The sequence below is a fragment of the Hemiscyllium ocellatum genome, chromosome 4 (genome assembly GCF_020745735.1).
Source record: "Hemiscyllium ocellatum isolate sHemOce1 chromosome 4, sHemOce1.pat.X.cur, whole genome shotgun sequence".
In the NCBI taxonomy this organism is placed as follows: Eukaryota; Metazoa; Chordata; class Chondrichthyes; order Orectolobiformes; family Hemiscylliidae; genus Hemiscyllium; species Hemiscyllium ocellatum.
The window spans coordinates 29,020,560-29,041,573 of record NC_083404.1 but is presented as its reverse complement, the minus strand read 5'-3'; the positions used below and the strand labels follow the sequence as shown (position 1 = coordinate 29,041,573).

At 39.7% G+C, this 21,014-nt stretch overlaps 1 protein-coding gene across 2 annotated transcripts in view; it reads left to right on the top strand.

Annotated features, from left to right (window-relative positions):
- Positions 1-21,014, top strand: part of sdha (succinate dehydrogenase complex, subunit A, flavoprotein (Fp)) — a 45,976-nt gene that overhangs the window by 13,483 nt on the left and 11,479 nt on the right. For both annotated transcript variants that reach the window (XM_060822848.1, XM_060822850.1), the window contains exons 5-10: positions 1,912-2,076; positions 8,432-8,580; positions 12,133-12,257; positions 13,624-13,792; positions 15,163-15,358; positions 16,198-16,369. In XM_060822848.1, coding sequence (XP_060678831.1) covers positions 1,912-2,076; positions 8,432-8,580; positions 12,133-12,257; positions 13,624-13,792; positions 15,163-15,358; positions 16,198-16,369 — 976 coding nt within the window. The remainder of the gene's footprint in view (positions 1-1,911; positions 2,077-8,431; positions 8,581-12,132; positions 12,258-13,623; positions 13,793-15,162; positions 15,359-16,197; positions 16,370-21,014) is intronic.

Sequence of the window (21,014 nt, the reverse complement as noted above, 5' to 3'; positions counted from 1 at the left end):
CTGTCACCACTTCCTTTAAAACCTTTGGAAGCTGGCCATCAGTTCCTGGTGACTTATCTGCCTTTGGTACCATAAATTTTTCAAATACTTTATTCCTCATGATAGAGACTTTTATCAGACCTTTCCTCCCATTTGCACCTTGCTTATCTGAGATCCTTGGAGTGTTTACGATGTCCTTCGCTGTGAAGATTGTTGCAAATTGTTGATTTGTTATCTTCCATGTTCAGTTCCCAATTACATTTTCTAAGAATACCATACTCTGTTTAGCTGTTTTAAAAAAAAATACATTTGGAGGAGAAATAAAATAGCAAGAGCTTCTACTTAGAGTCATAGAGATGTACAGCACAGAAACAGACCCTTTGGTCCAACCCTTTCATGCTGACCAGATATCCCAACCCAATCTAGTTTCACCTGCCAGCCCATATCCCTCCAAACCTTTCCTATTCATATACCATCCAAATGCCTTTTAAATGTTGCAATTGTACCAGCCTCCACCATTTCCTCTGGCAGCTCATTCCATACGCATACCACCCTCTGTGTGAAAAATTTGGCCCATAGGTCTCTTTTATATCATTCCCCTCTCACCCTAAACCTATGCCCTCTCTTTCTGGACTCCCCGACCCCAGGGAAAAGACTTTGTCTATTTACCCTATCCATGCCCCTCATAATTTTGTAACCTCTATAAGGTCACCCCTCAGCCTCCGACACTCCAGAGAAAACAGTCCCAGCCTGTTCAGCCTCTCCCTGTAGCTGAAATCCTCCAACACTGGCAACTTCCTTGTAAATCTTTTCTGAACCCTTTCAAGTTTCACAACATCTTTCTGTAAGGAAGCAGACCAGAACTGCACGCCAACAGTGGCCTAACCAATGTCCTGTACAGCCGCAACATGACCTCCCAACTCCTGTACTCAATACTCTGACCAATATAGGAAAGCGAACCAAATGCCGCCTTCAGTGCGTTATCTACCTGCAACTCCACTTTCAAGGAGCTATGAAGCTGCACTCCAAGGTCTCTTTGTTCAGCAACAGTTCCTAGGACCTTACCGCCTTCTAGCTTAATTTACTTTCGTAATCATAACCATAACTTATTTTCTCCCTTTTTATAGATTTTTAGTCACCTGCAGTGCTTTGTCCGGGGGATAAAAAATCAAGTCCTCCACTTTGCCACTAGGTGTTGCTGCTCTGTGTATCTTAATTTTTGATTGGATACCCTCCTTGGCCACTTCTCACCAAATCCTTTTTGACCAAAATGAACCTTTGCTTAACATTACGAAATATCTACTCAAAAAGTCTGCCACTGCTCATTCACTCATTTATTTATCCATATATATATTTGTGCCATCAGCTCATGTATCATATTACAAATGCTGCCATATTATAATTGCTGCACACAAGAGGATCCTTAAATCCAAAATTACATATTAATTCCACCTCTTTACACATTACGAGATCTAAATTTGCGCACTTTATAAATTTGTCATCCATGTTACCCTTGCCCATCTAACTTTTGCAGTCAAATGCAGATTAAAACCAACTGTGCCAATTGCACCGTCCTTCTTACGTGCGTCTATATATGTATATTCTAAATTAAGCTTGCCTTTTACTGAGGGAACTCTTCTGGGGCCTATAGACCACTCCCAACCATGACTTCTTTCCCTTGCTTCTCCTTATTTCCACTCAAACTGATTCCTTTTAGCATCTCCTCCATTAAGAATTTCTGCCTTTTATAGCAGAAATTACATGTCAGTAGCAGAGAACATTATGGGAGATATTGAAGTGATGAGACCGATGCAAAGCAATTTACATTTGTCAGCTTTTGAAGATTTGAGTCTGTGGAATCTAAATCCTTTCCTGGAAGAATGAGCTGTTAACAATTTTTGTGTTCTATGTTTGCTCTTGTCTTTATACTAGCTGGAAAATTATGGAATGCCTTTCAGTAGAACCGAGGCAGGCAAGATTTATCAACGTGCGTTTGGTGGGCAAAGCCTGCAATTTGGAAAGGGGGGGCAGGCTCACCGCTGCTGTTGTGTTGCAGACCGGACAGGGCACTCTTTACTGCACACTCTGTATGGCAGGGTAAGACATGTCGACTGATTCTTTAAATCTTGTAGAACAAAGGGATGAATTTAGTATTTTTGGACATTAATCTTTCATCAGAAGAGTAAGATTAAATTTCCTAAACATGAAGATGTTTTTATTTTTCCTTCTCTCAATTAATTTGTATTTCCTTATCATCTTTAATATAATAATATATTCCAAGTCATTGTATAAGAGTATTTACAAAATTTGACACCTTTTGCAATTAGATAATTGAGGAAGGTTTAAGGTGCACAGTAAAGGAACACTGTGTGTGTAAGGAATTTTTTTTTAGTTTTCTGCATTTTTGATTGTGAGCTGAAATGGGAAAATGAATGCTTTAGAAACCAAGCATTTTGTAAGGATTCCTGTGATTTTTAAAAACAACTTAAGTACTTTACTCTGCATTTTATTCAAGCAGTAGTAGAATTCCAGTTCACAGACAAGTTGGGGCCAAGAGCTAAGTACAAATGGAGCTTTGACTGGCAACAAATAGCTGATTGTCAACTGATCACCAGTTCTTGGACCAATGACAAAGGCTTCCTGTCTGACAATGATTGTGATTGATAGCCCCCAGCTCTTCAACTATCTGGTAGTGAATGAAATAGAGCGAAGCCATAAGGTGCAAGGGCGAGCGAAACCATAAGGTGCAAGGGCAGGAAAAGAATCCCAAGGGATCACTGAGCAGCAAGTCCTGACAAACATAAGATGCCATCTCCACAAACGCTGTCAGTCTTCCCTCCATCCATCACACCTGTGTATTTATTCCTGTCCATCTAATGGGATTTATCAGGGGGCTAGGGTTTTAACTAGTAGGGTTTGTCGATGATTCATAATTAGTTTTCTGTAGTTAGCATCTATTTATTTGTAAAAAGTAGCAATTTTTGTTTATTATGGAAACCTGTTCTGTGCTTTCTGTCAATTTGTGTCTAAAAGACAGATAAATTAGGGAATTTTGTGCAGTTTTTAAAATCTTCTAACTTTGGGAATATTGTGGCTTGATTTTCGATGCACATCCCCAGTGAGGCATAACAAGATGTTTTGTTGGGGGGGGGGAGGAATTATAGCAGGTTAACACCTTGCCAGCTGACAATACAACCACCAGTGATGCTGCAATTGAAATTAGATTGCTAACAGTGTGGAAACTTGGGTGCTTAAGAAACTAGTGTTGAAACGAACTGCATAAAGGGAAGAGAATTTGTGGCAGGGACTGATGCCATTATCTTTAATCTTCTCAATACTTAATTCAAAGAAATTTCTCCTCGTCTAGTGCTTGCAGTCATGACAGATTAGAGATACTGGGGGTATCAAGTGTTGTGGAAACTAAGTGCTTATGATTTAGAAATAAAATCTTAATTGTGTCTTCCTGCAAGTGAAGAATGCTGTCTAAATACATGATATTGTTAGTAACAATGTGTAAAGCTGCAGATTTTGAACAGTATCTTGTGCATTCAAGCTATAGTTGGAAGCTAAAATTTCAGCATGGAATGATAGGGCTGAAAAATATTAATGGTCGCTGCTGATATTGACCACCAGTTACTGCATATATATTGATCTCGTCTGAGATGTCTCAGTTTTCTTAGCAACAAAATGTATAAGTCAGTCCTCCTTTCCGCTAAGAAACACAATGCTAGCATTGGGAATCAGTCTCGGTTTCTCACCTCAGAACTGCATGTTTTACTCAATGTAATAGTTGGTGCATGGAAGCAAACAGTTGCTAAGAAGATGTGCAGAAATATAAGGTGAGTCCTCCAGTGAAAACAATGAAGTACAGAACTGATTTCACGTCAAAAATTCTAATGTTTGCTTATTTTCTAATATTTCCTGTTGTGAGGGAATTCGATGTTAGTGAAAAGCTAGTGTGATAATGGAAGGAGGAGCAATTTGTCCTAAAGAAAATGCTTAAAATCCAATTTTGTTTTTAAAAAGTGTTCATTTACAGAATGTTGATGTTAGTGTCTAGCCTGACATTAATTGCAGCATGACCCCAGGTGTTGATGTTGGGAAGTGTGTATCAGAATGGATCCTTTTCAACTAGTAGAATGGGTACAGCATTCCAGAACTGCAATGTGTACATATGCACTTTGGGGAAAAAAAATGTCTTTTTATTGTGTTTTTAAAAACTGGGGACTGAAATGAAAGAGCTGTTTTAAAAACCAATATTTTGAAACAGTGACTGCAGTTTTGAAAAGTAACCTGTCACCCGTGCCAGACACTGTGCAATTACTGCTTGTTCAACTAGTTTTTCCAGGATTGCAGATGGTTGGAACTGAGGGGATGTACTGATGCAGCTTTTACTGGAAATAAGTTGATTGGTCTGTGGACAAATGAACAGTTATTGATGATGAAATCTTTATTTATCTGTTGCCAACTGAGAGATTGGTTCTCGAGTAACTAAACAATTTGAAGCTGGGAACGAGTTACTCAGAGCAAGAAGTGTTCAGCTCTTCCCCAGTTCTATGTTTCTATGTATCATCTGTTGTGAATAAATTGGAACTGATGTATTATACTATGCTTAGATTCCCAAAAGGCATATAATAAAATGCCACATCAAAGGTTATTGTGGAAAATAAAAGTACACAATATAGGGGGTAACATTGATGTAGATAGAGGTAGGCTAGCTAACAGGAAACAGACAATATACATAAATGGCTGAATTTCTAGTTGGCAAGATGTAACAAGTGGTATGCCGCAGGGATCAGTGCTGCAATCTCAACTTGATATCATTTGTATGAATGGCTTGGATAGGGGATTAGTTATGTTTGCTACATTTGCTGACAACAGAAAGATAGGAAAAAAAGTGAGTTGTGAAGAGGACACAAGGAATGTATGAAAAGATATAGATAAGTACAGATCTGACAAATGGAATATAATGTAGGAAAATATGTAATTCATTTTTGGTTGGAAGAATAAGGAAGAAGCATATTATCTAACTGGGACATTGCAGAGTTCTGTGATGCAGAGATATCTGGATGTTCTAGTGCTGAATGGCAAAAGGTTAGTAGTAGGTGCAGCAAGTAAATAGGGAAACAATCAGAATGTTATCTATTATTGTAAAAGGGCTTGAATACAAATGCAGTGTTCATGCTTCATTTGTATAGAGCATTGGTGAGACCTCAGCAGGAGTACTGGTATTGGTCGTCAAATTTAAGGAAGGATCTAAATGCACTGTAAGCAGTTTAGAGAGGTTTACTAGAATTAAATCTGGGATGAGTGAGATCCCTTATGAGGAAAGGTTGGACCGGCTAGGATTTTATCCGCTAGAGTTTAGAGTAAACAGTGACTTAGAGCCCTGAGCCAGTAAGATTCTTTCTGAGAAAGATGATATCTGTACACATTAGGCCACAGATGAAGTACCATGTGCAGCTCTGGTGACCACATAGGACGAATGCAGAGGAAATTTACCATGATTCTGTCTGAGGTAATGGGTCTGAAATTGAAGGCAAAATTCGATAGGATCATGTTATTTTCCTTGGAGCAATGAAGGCTGAGAGCGAAACTGATAGAGGTGTGTTAGATTGAGGAGCATGGATAGGGTAAGTGGTCAATTACCAGGAGCACAGATTTCAGTTAGAAGGCTGGGGGGGGGGAGGGAGGGGGTTGTTCAGAAATATTTTTCACATTTGAGGGTGTTGTAAGTCAGGAGGTCACTACCTGCAATAGTAGTTCAGTCAGGAACACTCCAAACATTGCAGTCGTATTATTAGAACCCTGGCTGATTTTTTAAAGAATTATTTTTATTCTATTATCACTTTTAAATGATGAGCTGCAAATGACTTATAGACTTTAAGACAGCTTGTGGAAAAGGAAAAGAACAGACAAAGCAAACTTTGTTTGATTGAGGGCAGGCCTGAAGGCTAATTGCTGACTGAGCCTTGATTTTAAAAGGTTCGAAAAGACACAGTGACCCTAGAAACAGAATTCTGTTTAGACAGATGACAGAAGTTGGCTGTTTAATGGGGTCAATATGTGGGAATTGGTTCCATTAAGCCTGGAAGAGACCCTATGTTCAAACAGGTGTCAAGCTGTTGAATGATAATGGCGGCTTCACAAAGAGTTAATCTATCTGGGCAAAACCAGAGTTAAAGTAGCTTTTTTGCACTTTATTTTCTGAGTGATGGTTCTGTGTTGCTGCGAAGACAGCATGAAGATGTGAAAGCTCCCAGTCTAATGAGACCTAGAACCAGGAGTCACCTTAAAAATAAATGCTTGCTTCTGTAAGACATGAGATTCTTTCTTCAAGAGTCATTAAACTCTGCTCTCAGCGCTCTTTGAAAGCTTTGAATATATTTTTATGGCAGAGGGAGGTTGCTTGAGGAATTTGTGGAATGAAAGGTTAATGGAGGTATGCGGGAATGTTAAGTAATCAGATCAGCTATTATCTTGAATGGCAGAGCAGGCTTGAAGGGCCAAGCAACCTGCTCCTTTGAATGTTTGTCTCAGGATTTGCAATCATCATCCTTCCATCAGTGATTTAAAACAATTGTTAGGAATATCCAATAATTTTTGCATGTGTTGGGATTAAAATTTAATCCCCTGATTAACACCTATCCCTCCATTACTCTATACAGAGGAACTTCAATTATTTGGCATTCGATTATCTGAAATTCAGATAATCTGGCAAGATCGCAAGATCCCGATGCTTGGCTAAACAATGTTTTCCAGCATTCGATCAACAAACGAAATACTCCTGCCTGTGTCCTTTGGGTAATCGAACTTCCTCTGTGTTCCACCCCTATATTCCAAAGAAAGTTGCTGGAAAAGTCCTGTTAATTTCACTGATTGCCTAAATGACTTGCATTGTTATTCTAGTCTCCCTTGCGCAAATTGCTGTCAAACATCAATATGCTAAAGGTCTGGCAAGAACTAATGGAGGCCTATTGCACACTGTAGTCGAGCGAGCAAACCCAATTTACATGATGGTACTGCTTTGACATCCTGGCACTAGCAACTGGATGAAATCCAGTGACATCAATGTAGCATAGAAGGTAGTTATTGAGTTTATTCTTTTGGGGAAAAAAATGGTGCAATGTGTGCCATTTTCTGGGTGTGAGTTTCTGTCTCTATCCTGTGCATATGGCAGGTCTGCAACCACTTTGTTGTACTTTTAGGTAGACCTAGCGACCGCCAGATATCAACTTTGGATAATTTAAATATACAGGCAATTATCCAAATCTGTGGCTGTGAATTTTGAAAAACTAGAAAGAATATGCATAATAAGCTCATGGTTAGTTTTTTATTGACTTGTCTGGACTTGTCCGACCTGCCTAGCTCCTTTTCCACCTATCCACTCCACCCTCTCCTCCCTGACCTATCACCTTCATCCCCTCCCCCACTCACCCATTGTACTCTATGCTACTTTCTCCCCACTCCCACCTTCCTCTAGCTTATCTCGCCACGCTTCAGGCTCACTGCCTTTATTCCTGATGAAGGGCTTTTGCCCGAAACGTTGATTTCACTGCACTTTGGATGCTGCCTGAACTGTTGTGCTCTTCCAGCACCACTAATGCCTTACTTCCTTGGACATCCATGGCAGATTACCCCTCCTCTTACAGTCCTTCCTTCTCACCAGACTATAATTTGCTGAGCACTTTTGAACAATTTCTTTGAAAGTCCTCCAATGCTCGTCAACTGTCGCACTATAAAGTCTCTGTTTCCAGTCTGTTCAGCCATGTCCTGTCTCATCTATCATAGCGCGCCCCCCCCCCCCTCCCCCATTAAAGCACAGGACCTTGGTATTGGATTTTATCTTCACACCATGCAAATGTATTTGAAATTTAACCATACTGCGATCACTCCTTTCAAGAGGATCCCTGATTATGAGGTCATTAATTATACCTGTCTCATCACATAGGACCAGACCTAGGAAAGCTTGCTCCTTCATCAGTTCCATTCCATGCTATTCAAGAAAACAGGATAATAACCGTACTATTTTTGCAGGAATTAGTTGTTATTTCCTTGTTTATTGCCCACTCCAATGTGGGGTTAAACATTTTCTTATTGCATATAAAAGTTTACATCCAGTATGTTAGATTTGATTTCTTAAGAATTGTTGTGATCTATATGTAAAACAGAATCAGAAATTTAAAAAGATCAAATTGTGAAGCTACTTGAAGCACTATTTCACATCACATGGTAAATCTGCAACTGGTTTGCTAACCAGACACTTCACTTTTCAGTGGAAATATTCATATCCTTGAGCTAACAACATGATAACTCTCCAAATATATTTTCCCCACAGTAATTAGAGCCATGTGCAATTTAACTAATTTGCAAACTTCTGAGAAAATGTGGCTATAATGTGTTGCCCTTTTTGGTCTTTTATAATTGGAGTTGTTGTAATGTGTTTCTGCAGTCATTGCGGTATGATACCAGCTATTTTGTTGAATACTTTGCCTTGGATCTTCTGATGGAGAATGGAGAATGTCGAGGTGTCATCGCGTTGTGTATGGAAGATGGTTCTATTCACCGATTTAGAGCTAATAATACTGTGCTTGCCACTGGGTAAGAATGTGTATTGTAGACTAACTGACTTTCTGTCCTGTTGGTGCTGATTTACACTTGGCACAATTCACAAGCACGCCTAAACTGTGGGGACGATCCTTGTCTTTTAGATGAGATATTGAATCAAAGCCTGTTCAAGTGCACGTTAAAAATCTCAAATTATTAATTGAAAAATTGGACATAGTATGTCAAGTGTCTGAGCCAGGAAGACCCCCTTCAGTCCAAAAGGTGAAATAGATTAATAGATTATTTGTTTCCTATTTTTGGAACTTTGTCACTATCATTGAGAAATGTAAAAACCAAATGTGCACAGCAACGAATCATAAGTATCTTGTTGGCTGTTAAGTAATTTGGAACATACTGTGAACATAGCAAGGTGCTACATAAAAATATTTTTTTCCAAATGGTAGACGTTTTGCAAACACGCTGTCAGCCACATATAAGAATTGGTTGAAATATGTTGCAAGCTGAACAAAATTCTTCCCATTTAAAGCCCCAGCAGTATCACAGTTACCTTGTAACTCCCTGTGCAGAACCAATGGTTTGAGAAGCACCAACACTACATTAAAATTGTGTTGCCTTCATGGATTCAAGATGATTTAAGTCCTGGATGAAAATCATTCAGAAAACAAATCAATAAAGCTGTGAAGATTTTTAAGATGGAACAGTACAACCTAAAATTTAAATCACACCACTTCAACTTATCACTGCAGTTCTTGTATTGAAATTATCTGAAAATATTGCAATTCTTTCTTCAAATGAACTCTAAACATAGGTTAGTGGGGAGGTTTTATTGTCATGGTAGGTCACTAGACTTGCAAATCCAGAATGTGGGTTCAAATCATGCCATGACAGATGGTGAAATTTCAATTTAATAAAAAGCTGGTGTAGTGACAGCTAGTAACCACTATTGATTGTTATAAAAACCTAACTGGTTCACTAATGTCCTTATAGGGAAGAAAATTTATCATTATAACCTGGTCTAGCCTACTTGACATTCTAGACCCACATTGATGTGGTTGTTTCTGAACTGCCCTCTGACCATTTCAAGAGAGATAATAAGTGATGACCTAACCAGCAACGTCTTGTGAATAATTTTTTAAAAAATTGTTTTAAGTCAAATTTTAATATTAAGCTGTGATTAAAGAAGTATAAAAGGAGAATTTATTTTTCAAACTTAAGAAAAGGGACTTTTGGGAATATGTTTTTACATGGAAGGTGGGTTGCCAGAGGTAGTGGTGGCAGCTGGTAAAATTATAACATTTTAAAAGGCATCTGGATGGGAACACGTACAGGAAGAATTTGGAGGGATATGGGCCAAATGCTGGAAAGTGGCATTAGATTGATTTAGGATATCTGGTTAGCAGACCGAGTTGGATTGAAGTTATACAACTCTAGGACTTTATAGGACAAAGGAGCACAAGTGGACCATTCAGTGCATTGAGTCTCCTACACCATTCAGTGAGTTCATGGCTGATCTGATAATCCTCAACTCCTCTTTCCTACCTTTTACTCCAACTCTTGATTTCCTTACTGGTTAAAAATCTGTCACTCTCAGCTTTAAATATACTTAATGATCCAATCTCTACAGGCCTCTGCAATAAAGAATTCAACAAGTTCGAAACCCTCTGACAGAAGAAATTCTTCCTCCTCCTCCTCCTCCTCCTCCTCAGTGGGTTGTGAATCTTGTTCATCAACAGTCTAGTTCATCAACATCCTACAGCAGTGCATTTGCCACTGTTATATTAGATCTTACATCCAGAATAACACTTGATATAACAGTGGCAAATGCAAGAGTTGATCTCAGATTCAAAATGTTAATTCTTGTTTCTGTCTCCACAGATGCTGTGAGACCCCTGAGTTTCTCTAGCACTTGGTTTTTATTCAGTCTTTCAGTGTTTTACTTTTATTAAAATGTTCTAACTTTGAAATTAAGTGCTAAATTCAGATGACACATAAAACAAATGTATACAGAGGCATGAATGTACAAGCACACCAGTGCTGGACAGAAAAAGTCCATCTAGCTTGTGTTATAAAGTCATGAAGTCCTGTGCATCATATTAAGAGGACCCTATTCCTATGTGTCAAAATCTCCTCTGAGATGTGTGTTCAAAATTCAAACCAGTTAGGTAGTGGATAGATAGTGGGGGCCATGGGGAGAATCTGGAAAACTTTTCTCTTTTGAGTCCTCATGGTGATTTAGAAATAAAAGGTCTAGGACACCACTCGTGTTAATTGATACTGCTTGTTTGGTGCGGTCACAGCCAGGAATTGGTTGAGTGTGAGCTAAAAGTAGGTCTGGCAGCATCTATGGGATGAAAGCAGGGTTAACATTTCGAGTTCAGTGATTCTTCATCAGAACTGATAGTAGTTGGATAAATGTGTTATGTATTTCTGCTGAAGATAGTGTGTTGGGGAATAAGGGGATAGGTGGAGATGGAGCCTAGAGAGATACATAAAAAGAGTAGGCAGCCAAGGGGTTTATTGATAGTCAGCCTGGAGAGAAGCTGAAGCGATAATGAGAGCTGAGAGTAATAGAGAATGTTTGTCAGGTGTCTTTTATAGCTATATTGGGTCTATGTTCTATGCACTGTTTCTGATTTGATTGCATTGTCTTGTCTGTGTTGTTACTGTTATCTTTGTGATTAAATGGAAATGGGATTTGAGTTCGTCCTTGTCTCACTGAAAACTGGTTGAACGGTGGAGTTTGGGGTTTGGCTTTGCTGCCCTTTCCCCTGTATATAGTGGTTTTTTTGGTGAACTGCTGCTTTCTGTTTATTGTCAACTGTATTTTGTCCAGTTTCTATTATTTTATTAAAATGTGTAGGTTGTGCTGAAAGCAAACCATGTCATGACAGGATCGGGGTGTAGGAGTATGTGGTTTTTTTTTTTGCAATAAAGAAAATGATTGGATGGAATCAGGCTCAAGTTATTCAACTCTATGTTGAGTCCTAAAAGCTGCAGGGTCCCCAAGTGGAAATGAGATGCTCCGAGACAGAAATGTTGGTGAAGCAACATGAAGTGTCGGAGAACTGCAAGTTCATTTTTACGAATAGAACATGTGCTGCAAAGTGGTCACCTAGTCTGTTTGTTGACTCCCAATGTACTGGAGACCACACTGTGAACAGATTGAATGAAGCGCATCCTCTCAAAGTTCTTAGGCTTTCTCAGTCGATCTGGAACATAAGTCTAGACTCCAGTAGTCATCCTGGATAAATGTCAGAAATGTAATGGAGGAGTTGTTTATTCTGCAGTTTGCTTGCACTCAGCATATTATTAGTGAAGCATTTCAATCCATCAGGTCATATCAGGAAAGCAGAGTCAAGGAGGGAGAGAGGACTTGGGTGATGGACTGTCCCAGACTGATGTAACGATATTGAACCAGAAGGCAGCCATTTAGCCCTTTGCCACTGTTCTACCAGTTAACTAGATCATGGCTAATAGTCCAAAGAAAACACAATTTGATTGCAAGATGTCCTGGGCAATTGTAAGTAAGTAAATGTTTTTTGCTTGTCATTAAACTGTTGGATCAATATTTGTTCTGTTTTGCAGTGGATATGGAAGAACTTACTTCAGTTGTACGTCAGCTCATACAAGTACTGGAGATGGAAGTGCCATGGTCACTCGAGCTGGGTTACCCAATCAGGACTTGGAGTTTGTCCAATTTCACCCCACAGGTGCGAGATTGCTCCTAGTGCAGTATATACTTCTAATTTTATATTTTTCACTTTTTTCATGAAGATCCTTGAAGGTTTTATGGTAGCTGCGAGAGGTATACAAGTAACATTGTTTTTTCAGATTATTGATTGCCAGGGCACTTCATCTATTGAATAGGTGCTTAAATAAGATTCTGTTTGTTTTGAGGCTGTAAGAATTCTTGACTTTGTGTTTGTATACCATGAAAGGTAAATTTTGATAACAAAACTCATACTTTTTAATGTAGTAAAACATGTTTGTAATGTGTAATTCTTTAAAACAAAACAAAGGTTTGCATGCAGATTGGTATTGGCTCTTCACAATCTGCCTTTCTGAAGTCGAACGTGGAGTATAACAGGTGTTTCATCTAAATGTGGAGGTTAAAAATTTGGAAAATATTTTTTGGAAGAAAGCTAAAATCCTAGTGGTCACTGGGAAATGACAAAACATGTATAAATTGTCAGGATCAAGATTAACTTCTGATATCAGAATCTGAATCATATGATCAGGGAGGTGGATATGTGGACTAAAGGGTAAATCCTTCCTAAAGAGGAAAGATGATCTTAGCCCTTTCATTTCTAATAAGAAGTAGAATCATTAGTGTATTCTCACTGATGGGATTTAAAGATGTTAAGTGTTCGAGACCTTAAAGAAAATGCAAGATTTATGGAGTAAACACCCATATTTAGGCATTGGATTGTGAAGATATAGCCGTTAATGGATACTAATTGCTGTGTGGTCCTGTGGGCAAATCGTATTTGGTACATGTTTTAAATGCAGCTTGTCCTAAAGTACTCTACTGTAATCTTGTGAAGGTTTAATTTTCTTGTTTTAAAAAAAAAAGAAAAACTAAAGTACCAGCTACCCTTTTAGGCGGTTGGAAAAGTATATAATAGCATTGTTCAAACAAAAAGTTAGTTCTTTTCAGTGTCTTGGTCTTCATTTACCCTTTAATCAATACCAAAAAAATTATCTTGTCATTTATTTAATTTGTTTACAGGAGCATGCTGTATGTAACTTAGCTGCCATGTTTCCTATGTTTAAACCGTGATGATAATGCACAAGGTTACAGTAGAGTAATCCGGAATACAAAGGAGTCTTCAGTAGCTTGAATGTATAATCTTCAAACTTGAAAGTGACAGTCTTACCCCCAAGCCAAGGCTGATTCTTATAAATAGAGTTGTGCTTACAGTGCTTTGTGGCAATGTGCAGTAATTGTGACTGCTGTTCTGTTGCATTTGTGCTGACTGCTTACGTGATTTATTACACCAGATGTTTCGCTGTTTTATTTGTACCTCGAATTCAAATAGTGACGTGCCTGAAAGCTATGTTCATTGCACACTCTAGGAATTTATGGTGCTGGTTGCCTCATCACTGAAGGATGTCGTGGTGAAGGTGGAATTCTCATCAACCGTGAGGGAGAGAGATTCATGGAGCGATATGCTCCAGTTGCAAAAGATCTTGCTTCGAGAGATGTGGTATCACGATCTATGACCCTTGAAATTCGTGAAGGACGGTAAGCTTGAAGCCCCGCTAGATTTGTTTTCTTTTGTGAAAGTAATAATGTGCACTTAACCTCTCCCTCTCTCTCATATCTCTCATTACTCATTTACTATTCACTCAAATGTTATGCTTAGAACGAAATTACATTTATAGTGGATGCATCAATCTCCTGTTGCTTACGGTTGTAAGAGTAACTAACTATAATAGACTTGATTTGTAACCACAGTGCAAAAAAGAGCAAGAGCAAAGTTCACTCCTCGATTACATTTTTATTCCTTAAAATCAGCAGGAAAATGACAGAAAATGGGAGCACAGACTGATGGCTAGAACATTTCAGAATCTTATTCCTGATCCGCATTAGCAATTTATGTGGTGCTGAACCAACAAAGACTTGCAAACTCATCGAATGTTATAACAACCACTTGTATTGATGAAGCATTCCCACTGTAGAAAGATAACCAAAGGAGATAATAGGTGGGGATGACAAAGAAATTGGAAAAGGGAGAGATAAAATAAAATCTGATTGTCCCTGCATACCAATTGCTGAAAGTTTACATGCAGGTAGAAGAAGGCAAATGATTTATTGGCCTTCAAAATAAGATCATTTAAGGACAGGAGCAGGGATGTCTTGCTCGAATTGTACAATATCTTGGAGTGAGACCATACCTGAAGTATTGTAGTTTGGGATTCCTTATCTGAGGAGGGATGTTCAAGCTATGGAGGAAGTGCAACGCATGTTTTCCAGATTGATTTCTGGAATAGGAGGACTGATAGATGAAGAGAGCCTGGATTGATTAATCTACGATCATTGGAGTTTGGAAAAACAGGTGCAGGGAGATGGGGTTGGTGGGAGGTGCATTGTGGAATTGGGGTTGTGTAAATGCAGAATACCAGGTCACTGTTTAAGGATACAGGGTATGCCATTTAGGACTGGGGTGAGCGGTTTCTTCAGCCAGAGATTGGTTAGCTTGTGAAATTTGAATTCTCTGCCACAGGAAGGTGGTTGAGGCCAAAACATTGAATGTTTTCAAGAATAAGTTTGATATAGTTCTTGAGGATAAAGGAGTCAAAGGGTATGGAGAGAAAGCATTAACAGTATTCTGATGGAGCAAGTTCAGAGCTCCCAATGGCCTTACTCCCAACGAATGAAAATGTTTCTGCTTTATCCAATTGGGTCCTTCATGTCATACTTCAAGTGCTGCCTGATATCAAGACCAGTTATACTCCCTCTGTTCTGGAATTCAGCTCTTTATACCACATTTAGGCTAAGCCAGTCATGGTTATTATTGAATATTAGAAGCATGGGTGCCATAAGTGTCTAAACTGTACCTTCTCTGAAATATTTTCTGTGAACATTGGCATTTGTCATCACTGTCTTGACAGAGGTTGCGGCCCTGATAAGGATCATGTGTACTTACAACTGCACCACCTGCCCCCTGAGCAGCTTGCAATGCGGCTGCCTGGTATTTCAGAAACTGCTATGATTTTTGCTGGCGTGGATGTTACCAAAGAGCCAATTCCAGTCCTTCCTACAGTTCATTACAATATGGGAGGTGTCCCCACCAACTACAAAGGCCAGGTAACAGCAATATTTTGGATTGTATTTCAATGAATTCTGTACAGGTGGTCACACTGTTGCCTCTGAATAAGCAGACTATGAATTCATTCCACCTTTCTTGTATCATACTTGTATATCATTATAGTTATTTGCACTCTCATAACTATGCTTTAAAAAACATGCTTTGGGTTCATGAAATGTTGCATATTTTTGGCAATATTGTATTTTTAAAAAGTCAAGAATGCGAGAAGGTGCATTTTCTCACCTTAATTTTTTTTAACATCTATAATTGTGTCTGACAGATTATTCATTGTGGTATTATTAACCACAAAATAGACTGAGACATGAGAGGCAGATGTGTTTTTTTTTGTGCATGGTTAGGCTCCTAAAGTGAAGCCCTAACGTGAAGGCAGTAAGCAAACCAACTGGACTCATGTATTGTATTGATGCCAAAGAGGTCTTGCTTATAGTTGATGACATTGTGAATGTCTTTGCCTTTGTCTTGTTCCTAAAGGCTTCAGCATGAATCAGATTAGACTTGACTATAAAGTCTCAAAGCATGGAATGTACCTTGTCCTCCAAGAACCCTTTGACCACAGCTGAAGATGTGTAAAATGAAACTTTGTTTTAATATAAAACCAAAACTGCATGCATTATTGTTATTTACCAGTATATATTTAAATGTAATGAGATATAGTAGGATACTGAAAAGTTGCATAGCTTGCTGTTAGTACTAATCTTAGAATGTTCATTCCACATAAGTTTCTTGTTAAACTGCCCACTGTAAAGGAAATAACGTCAAAATTCAGGATGTTAAAATGTGATAAACAATATTTCAATGTGCATATTGCCTCTTGCAGGTGATTAACCACACAAATGGTAAAGATGCTGTGGTTCCTGGCCTCTATGCCTGTGGTGAAGCTGCATGTGCTTCAGTTCATGGAGCTAATCGACTTGGAGCAAATTCCCTCCTCGACTTAGTGGTATTTGGCCGTGCCTGTGCCCTGACCATTGCAGAAACTTGCAAGCCTGGTATGATTTGTCATTATTTCCTTGTCAGTCAGTTAGTCTTGCATTCCACTCTAGTTTCAGAAAACCTTTGAAACTTTATTTTGATATTAATGTCTTTGTTTTAAAACAACCCAGGAAATTAGAATTTAACCAGAAATAATATATTTCCGAGTTGAAATCTGAACACTAGTGCTGCATTTATCCAGAACAAATAATTTAATTGAGAACTCTTATGTCCATAATGGATGTCATAGAGATGTACAGCACGGAAACAGACCCTTCAGTCCAACTCGTCCATGCCAACCAGACATCCTGACCTAATCTAGTCCCGCTTGCCAGCACTTGGCCCATATCCCTCTGAACCCTTCCTATTCATTTACCCATCCAGATGCCTTTTAAATGTTGCAACTGTACCAGCTGCCACCATTTCCTCTGGCAGCTCAGTCCATACACGCAGGACCCTCTGTGTGAAAAGGTTGCCCCTTAGATCCCTTTAAAATCTTTCCCCTCTCATCCTAAACCTATGCCCTCTAATTCTGGACTCGCCCACCCCAAGGAAACAACCTTGTCTATTACCCTATCCATGCCCCTCATGATTTTATAAACCCTTGTAAGGTGACCTCTTAGCCTCCGCCACTCCAGGGAGAACAACCCAGCCTATTCAACCTCTCCCTGTAACTCAAACCCTCCAATCCTGGCAACATCCTTGTAAATCTTTTCTAAACTCTTTGAATTTTCACAACATCCTTCCAGTAAGAGGGAGACCAGAATTGCACTCAATATTCCAAAACTGGCCTAACCTGTACAGGCTGTCCTGTACAGCCGCAACATGATCTCCCAACTCCTATACTCTCTGCTCTGTCCAATAAAGGAAAATATACCACATGCTGCTGCCTTCAGTATCCTATCTACCTGTGACTCCACTTTCAATGAGCTATGAACCTGCACTCCAAGGTCTCTTTGTTCAGCAATGCTCCCCAGGACCTTACCATTAAGTGTATAAGTCCTGCTCTGATTTGTCTTTCCAAAATACAGCACCTCGCATTTATCTAAATTAAACTCCATCTGCCACTCCAGCCCATGGCCCATCTGATCAAGATCCTGTTGTATTCTGAGGTAACCTTCATCACTGTCCACTACACTTCTAATTTTGATGTCCTCTGTTCACATCCAAATCATTTATCTGAAATTAATGCTTATTGTCGACCAATGCCAAATAAATTTAATGAGAGCAGGATGGCATATCAGGCTTACCAAAATATGAGGTGTCAACCTGGCAAAGCTACAACTCCACTTACTCTATTGCATTCTGTTTATATTGTTTAGTATGCAGGAAGTGTTCCCACAACTATCATATCTAAGCTCTGCAGACCATACTGCATCCAGTAATGAATGGTGAATGGCAATTCTAAAAAAAAATTGCTGGAGGCGCTCTACAAATCTGTGAGCGCCCAGCACATAGTGCAAAAGACAATGCGGAAGTATTTATAATCATCTTTAGCCAGAAGTGTCATGAAGTCTTCTGAACCACAGTTGGTAGTCTTTACTCATGTGATATTAAGAAATGCTGAAAGCACTGGATACCACAAAGGCTATGACCAACAATGTAACAATAGTAATGAAGACTCGTGCTGCAAAACTAACTGTGCCCCAGCCAAGCTAATCCAGTACAGCTGACATCTACCCAACAATGTGAAAGATTGTCCAATTATAGCCAGCCCACAAGAAGCAAGACGAACTCAACCCAGCCACTTACTGTTCGATTAGTCCGCTCTCTCAATCATCAGCCAAGTGATGATTGACAGTGTTTAAGTAATAACTTGCTTACTGCCATTCACTATGGGTGCTGCCAAGGCCACACAACTCCTGACCTCATTGCAATCTTGGTCAAAACCGGGACCAAAGGAATTAACTCGAGGAGGAATGAGAGTGACCTCAAAGCAGCCTGGCAAAAATTCAATGGAATTCTGGGAGGAACCCTCCACTCGTTGGAATCTTACCTAACCCAAAGGAAGGTGGTCGTAGTTCATGGAGGTCAGTCATCTTGACTCCAGGTGTTGCTGTAGAAGTTCTTCAGGATGGCTATTTTCTAATTAAACAGTTCAGCGCAGGCAAGGCTTCCTGGCTCAGAGATAGGCACACTACCACTGTGCCTGTAGACCCCTGTGTTCCTCAGGGTCACGTCCTAGGCACAACCATCTTTAGCTGCTTCTTCAATTGCCATCTCTCCATCATAAAATTAGAATATGGATGTTTGCTGATGACTGCACAGTGTAAATTGCAATTGGTTTTGTCTCAGAAACTAGTCAGTCCATGTCCTTCTGCAGGCAGACTTGTGTTTTAAGTGGCAAGTGTCATTATGTGTAGTGTGAATGACCATCTCCAACAGGAGAGAATCTAACTATCACCTCTTAGCTTTCAATGTTATTACCAATGGTGTATCTATGACTATCGGCATAGTGGGGTTTACCATTGACCAGAAACTGAGCTAGACTAGCCCTATAAATACTAATGCTCACAAGAGCAAGTCAGTGGCTGGGATTTCTGAGGTGAGTAATGTATTTATTTCCACTAGATCTGTCCACGAGCTACAACACACAAGTGGGAATATTCTGTGATAGAATACACTCCACTTACCAGGATGGATGCAGCTCCAACAACACTGCAGAAGCATGACACAATCTTAGACAAAGCAGTCTTGAATGGCACCATATCCTCCACCTTAAACATTCCTTTCCCCCATCTCAGACACACAATTGCTGCAGTGCGTATTATCTACAAGATGCCCAATAGAAAGTCACCAAGTGTCTGTGACAACACCTTCCAAACCCGTAACCTCCCACCTAGAAGGACGAGGGCAGTGGATGCATGGGAGCGTTTCCACCAGCAACTAACCTTCCAAGCTGTGCCGCATCCTATATTGGAACTATATGACAATTCTTTCACTATCACGGGGTCAAAATTTTTCCCAACACCACTATGGGTGTATCTATACCCCAAGGATGCCAATGCTCAAGAAGGTGGCACTGCTACCATCACTTTCTTCAGAGGAGTTGGGTCATAAATACTGGGCTAGCCAATGATGGCCATGTGCCAAAGAATTTTTAAAAAATAAACATTTTTACCTGTTTACAAGAACCAGCACTGGAAAAGTTGGATTCAGACACTATAACCGCACTATGTTGTGGCTCAGAGCGTTTAAGATTGGGAAAAGGTTTAACATGTTGCTAGTAATATTTTTCCCTAATAGTTTTGAAAATATGTGTAATCAGAGGCAAGGCAACTGTATATAGAAAGTTGCAGGCTGTAGCATAGAATAAAACCAAACTTGCTGTGACTGTTCTAATGAGTAGTTCTGCAAGTTTTAATTACTGATCTCCTTTATTCCTTTTAATCCTGATTTTCACTGTTAGGTGCAAGACTCATGGCAGAAAAGGGATTATGCTTAACTGAATGCTGCTCCTTGGCTTTGTGCCCAAAAATAGGCCTGACTCCCAGCACCGCTATGGGCAGGGCAAGGAGGCGGTCTCCAAACCGCCTGCCACCGCCCCCACCCCCCAACCAGAATAGCATTTGAGCCCTGTGCTATTGGCACTGAATGAACCAGCCAACTGAACTAACTAGTACTTTCCAAGGAGTACAAGTTGCTGTGGCTAATGGTTTCATGCACATATGCTTGTAGCCTGGAGCACTAGATAGTGATGGTAAAGATTCCAATTTCTTTTTCTGACATGGCAGACCAGTAATTTCTCAGGCTTTTATCGCCAGCCATTAGCATATGTTGGAAGAATGTTTAAGTTAATGCCTAGCATATTTGGATGCGTTACGAATACCTTCCTCAGCCATCTAGTCCTAGAGTGGGCTTGAATTTGGAGTTTCTGGCCTTGAGCAGAAACCACTGTGCCACAAGACGTCTTAACTGAGAGCTACACCAGAGTAAACCATGCAAGGTTTTGCCGTGGGGGAGATAGCCAGACAAGCAATTTGTCTCAGCAGTATTGCTTTCAAACACAATTATCAACACTGGTCTACTATTGCCAGTTCGGCTGGAGAATTTAGATTTCACTGATAGTTAACTCATGTAGATTGCTTTAGCATTTGAACTGTCACTAGTGTTTGTTTCTTCTGTCATCTGTTTATATGATGCTGAATAAATGGGGGAAAGAAATGCTGTACATGGATTAAATACAGTTTCTTCCATATAGATCTAAAAATGTGGTTCAAACCAGTCCTGGGAGTTTCACTTAGATAATTTCAGTTTTAATAAAAACAAACCTGCATGTGTAAGAAGGGCAGGGCAGGAGCTAGTTTGTTAAAGAAACTGGCGATAGTATTACTGTTTAAATCAGCCATCATATTAGTATCTAGCCTTTGGGTTTTCTGTGAAACAAATGTCATGCACAGTTTGTCACTTGAAAAGCTGCATGACTGACCATGTGAAACCCTAGATTAGAGTAGTGCTAGAAAAGCACAGCAAGTCCAGCAGCATCTGAGGAGCAGGAAAATCGACATTTCGGGCAAAAGCCCTTCATCAGGAATAGAGGCAGGGTGCCTGCAGAGTGGAGAGATAAATGAGAGGGAGGTGGGGAGGGGGAGAAAGTAGCATAGAGTACAATAGGTGAATGGGGGTGTGGATGGAGTTGATAGGTCAGCGATGGGGAAAGGA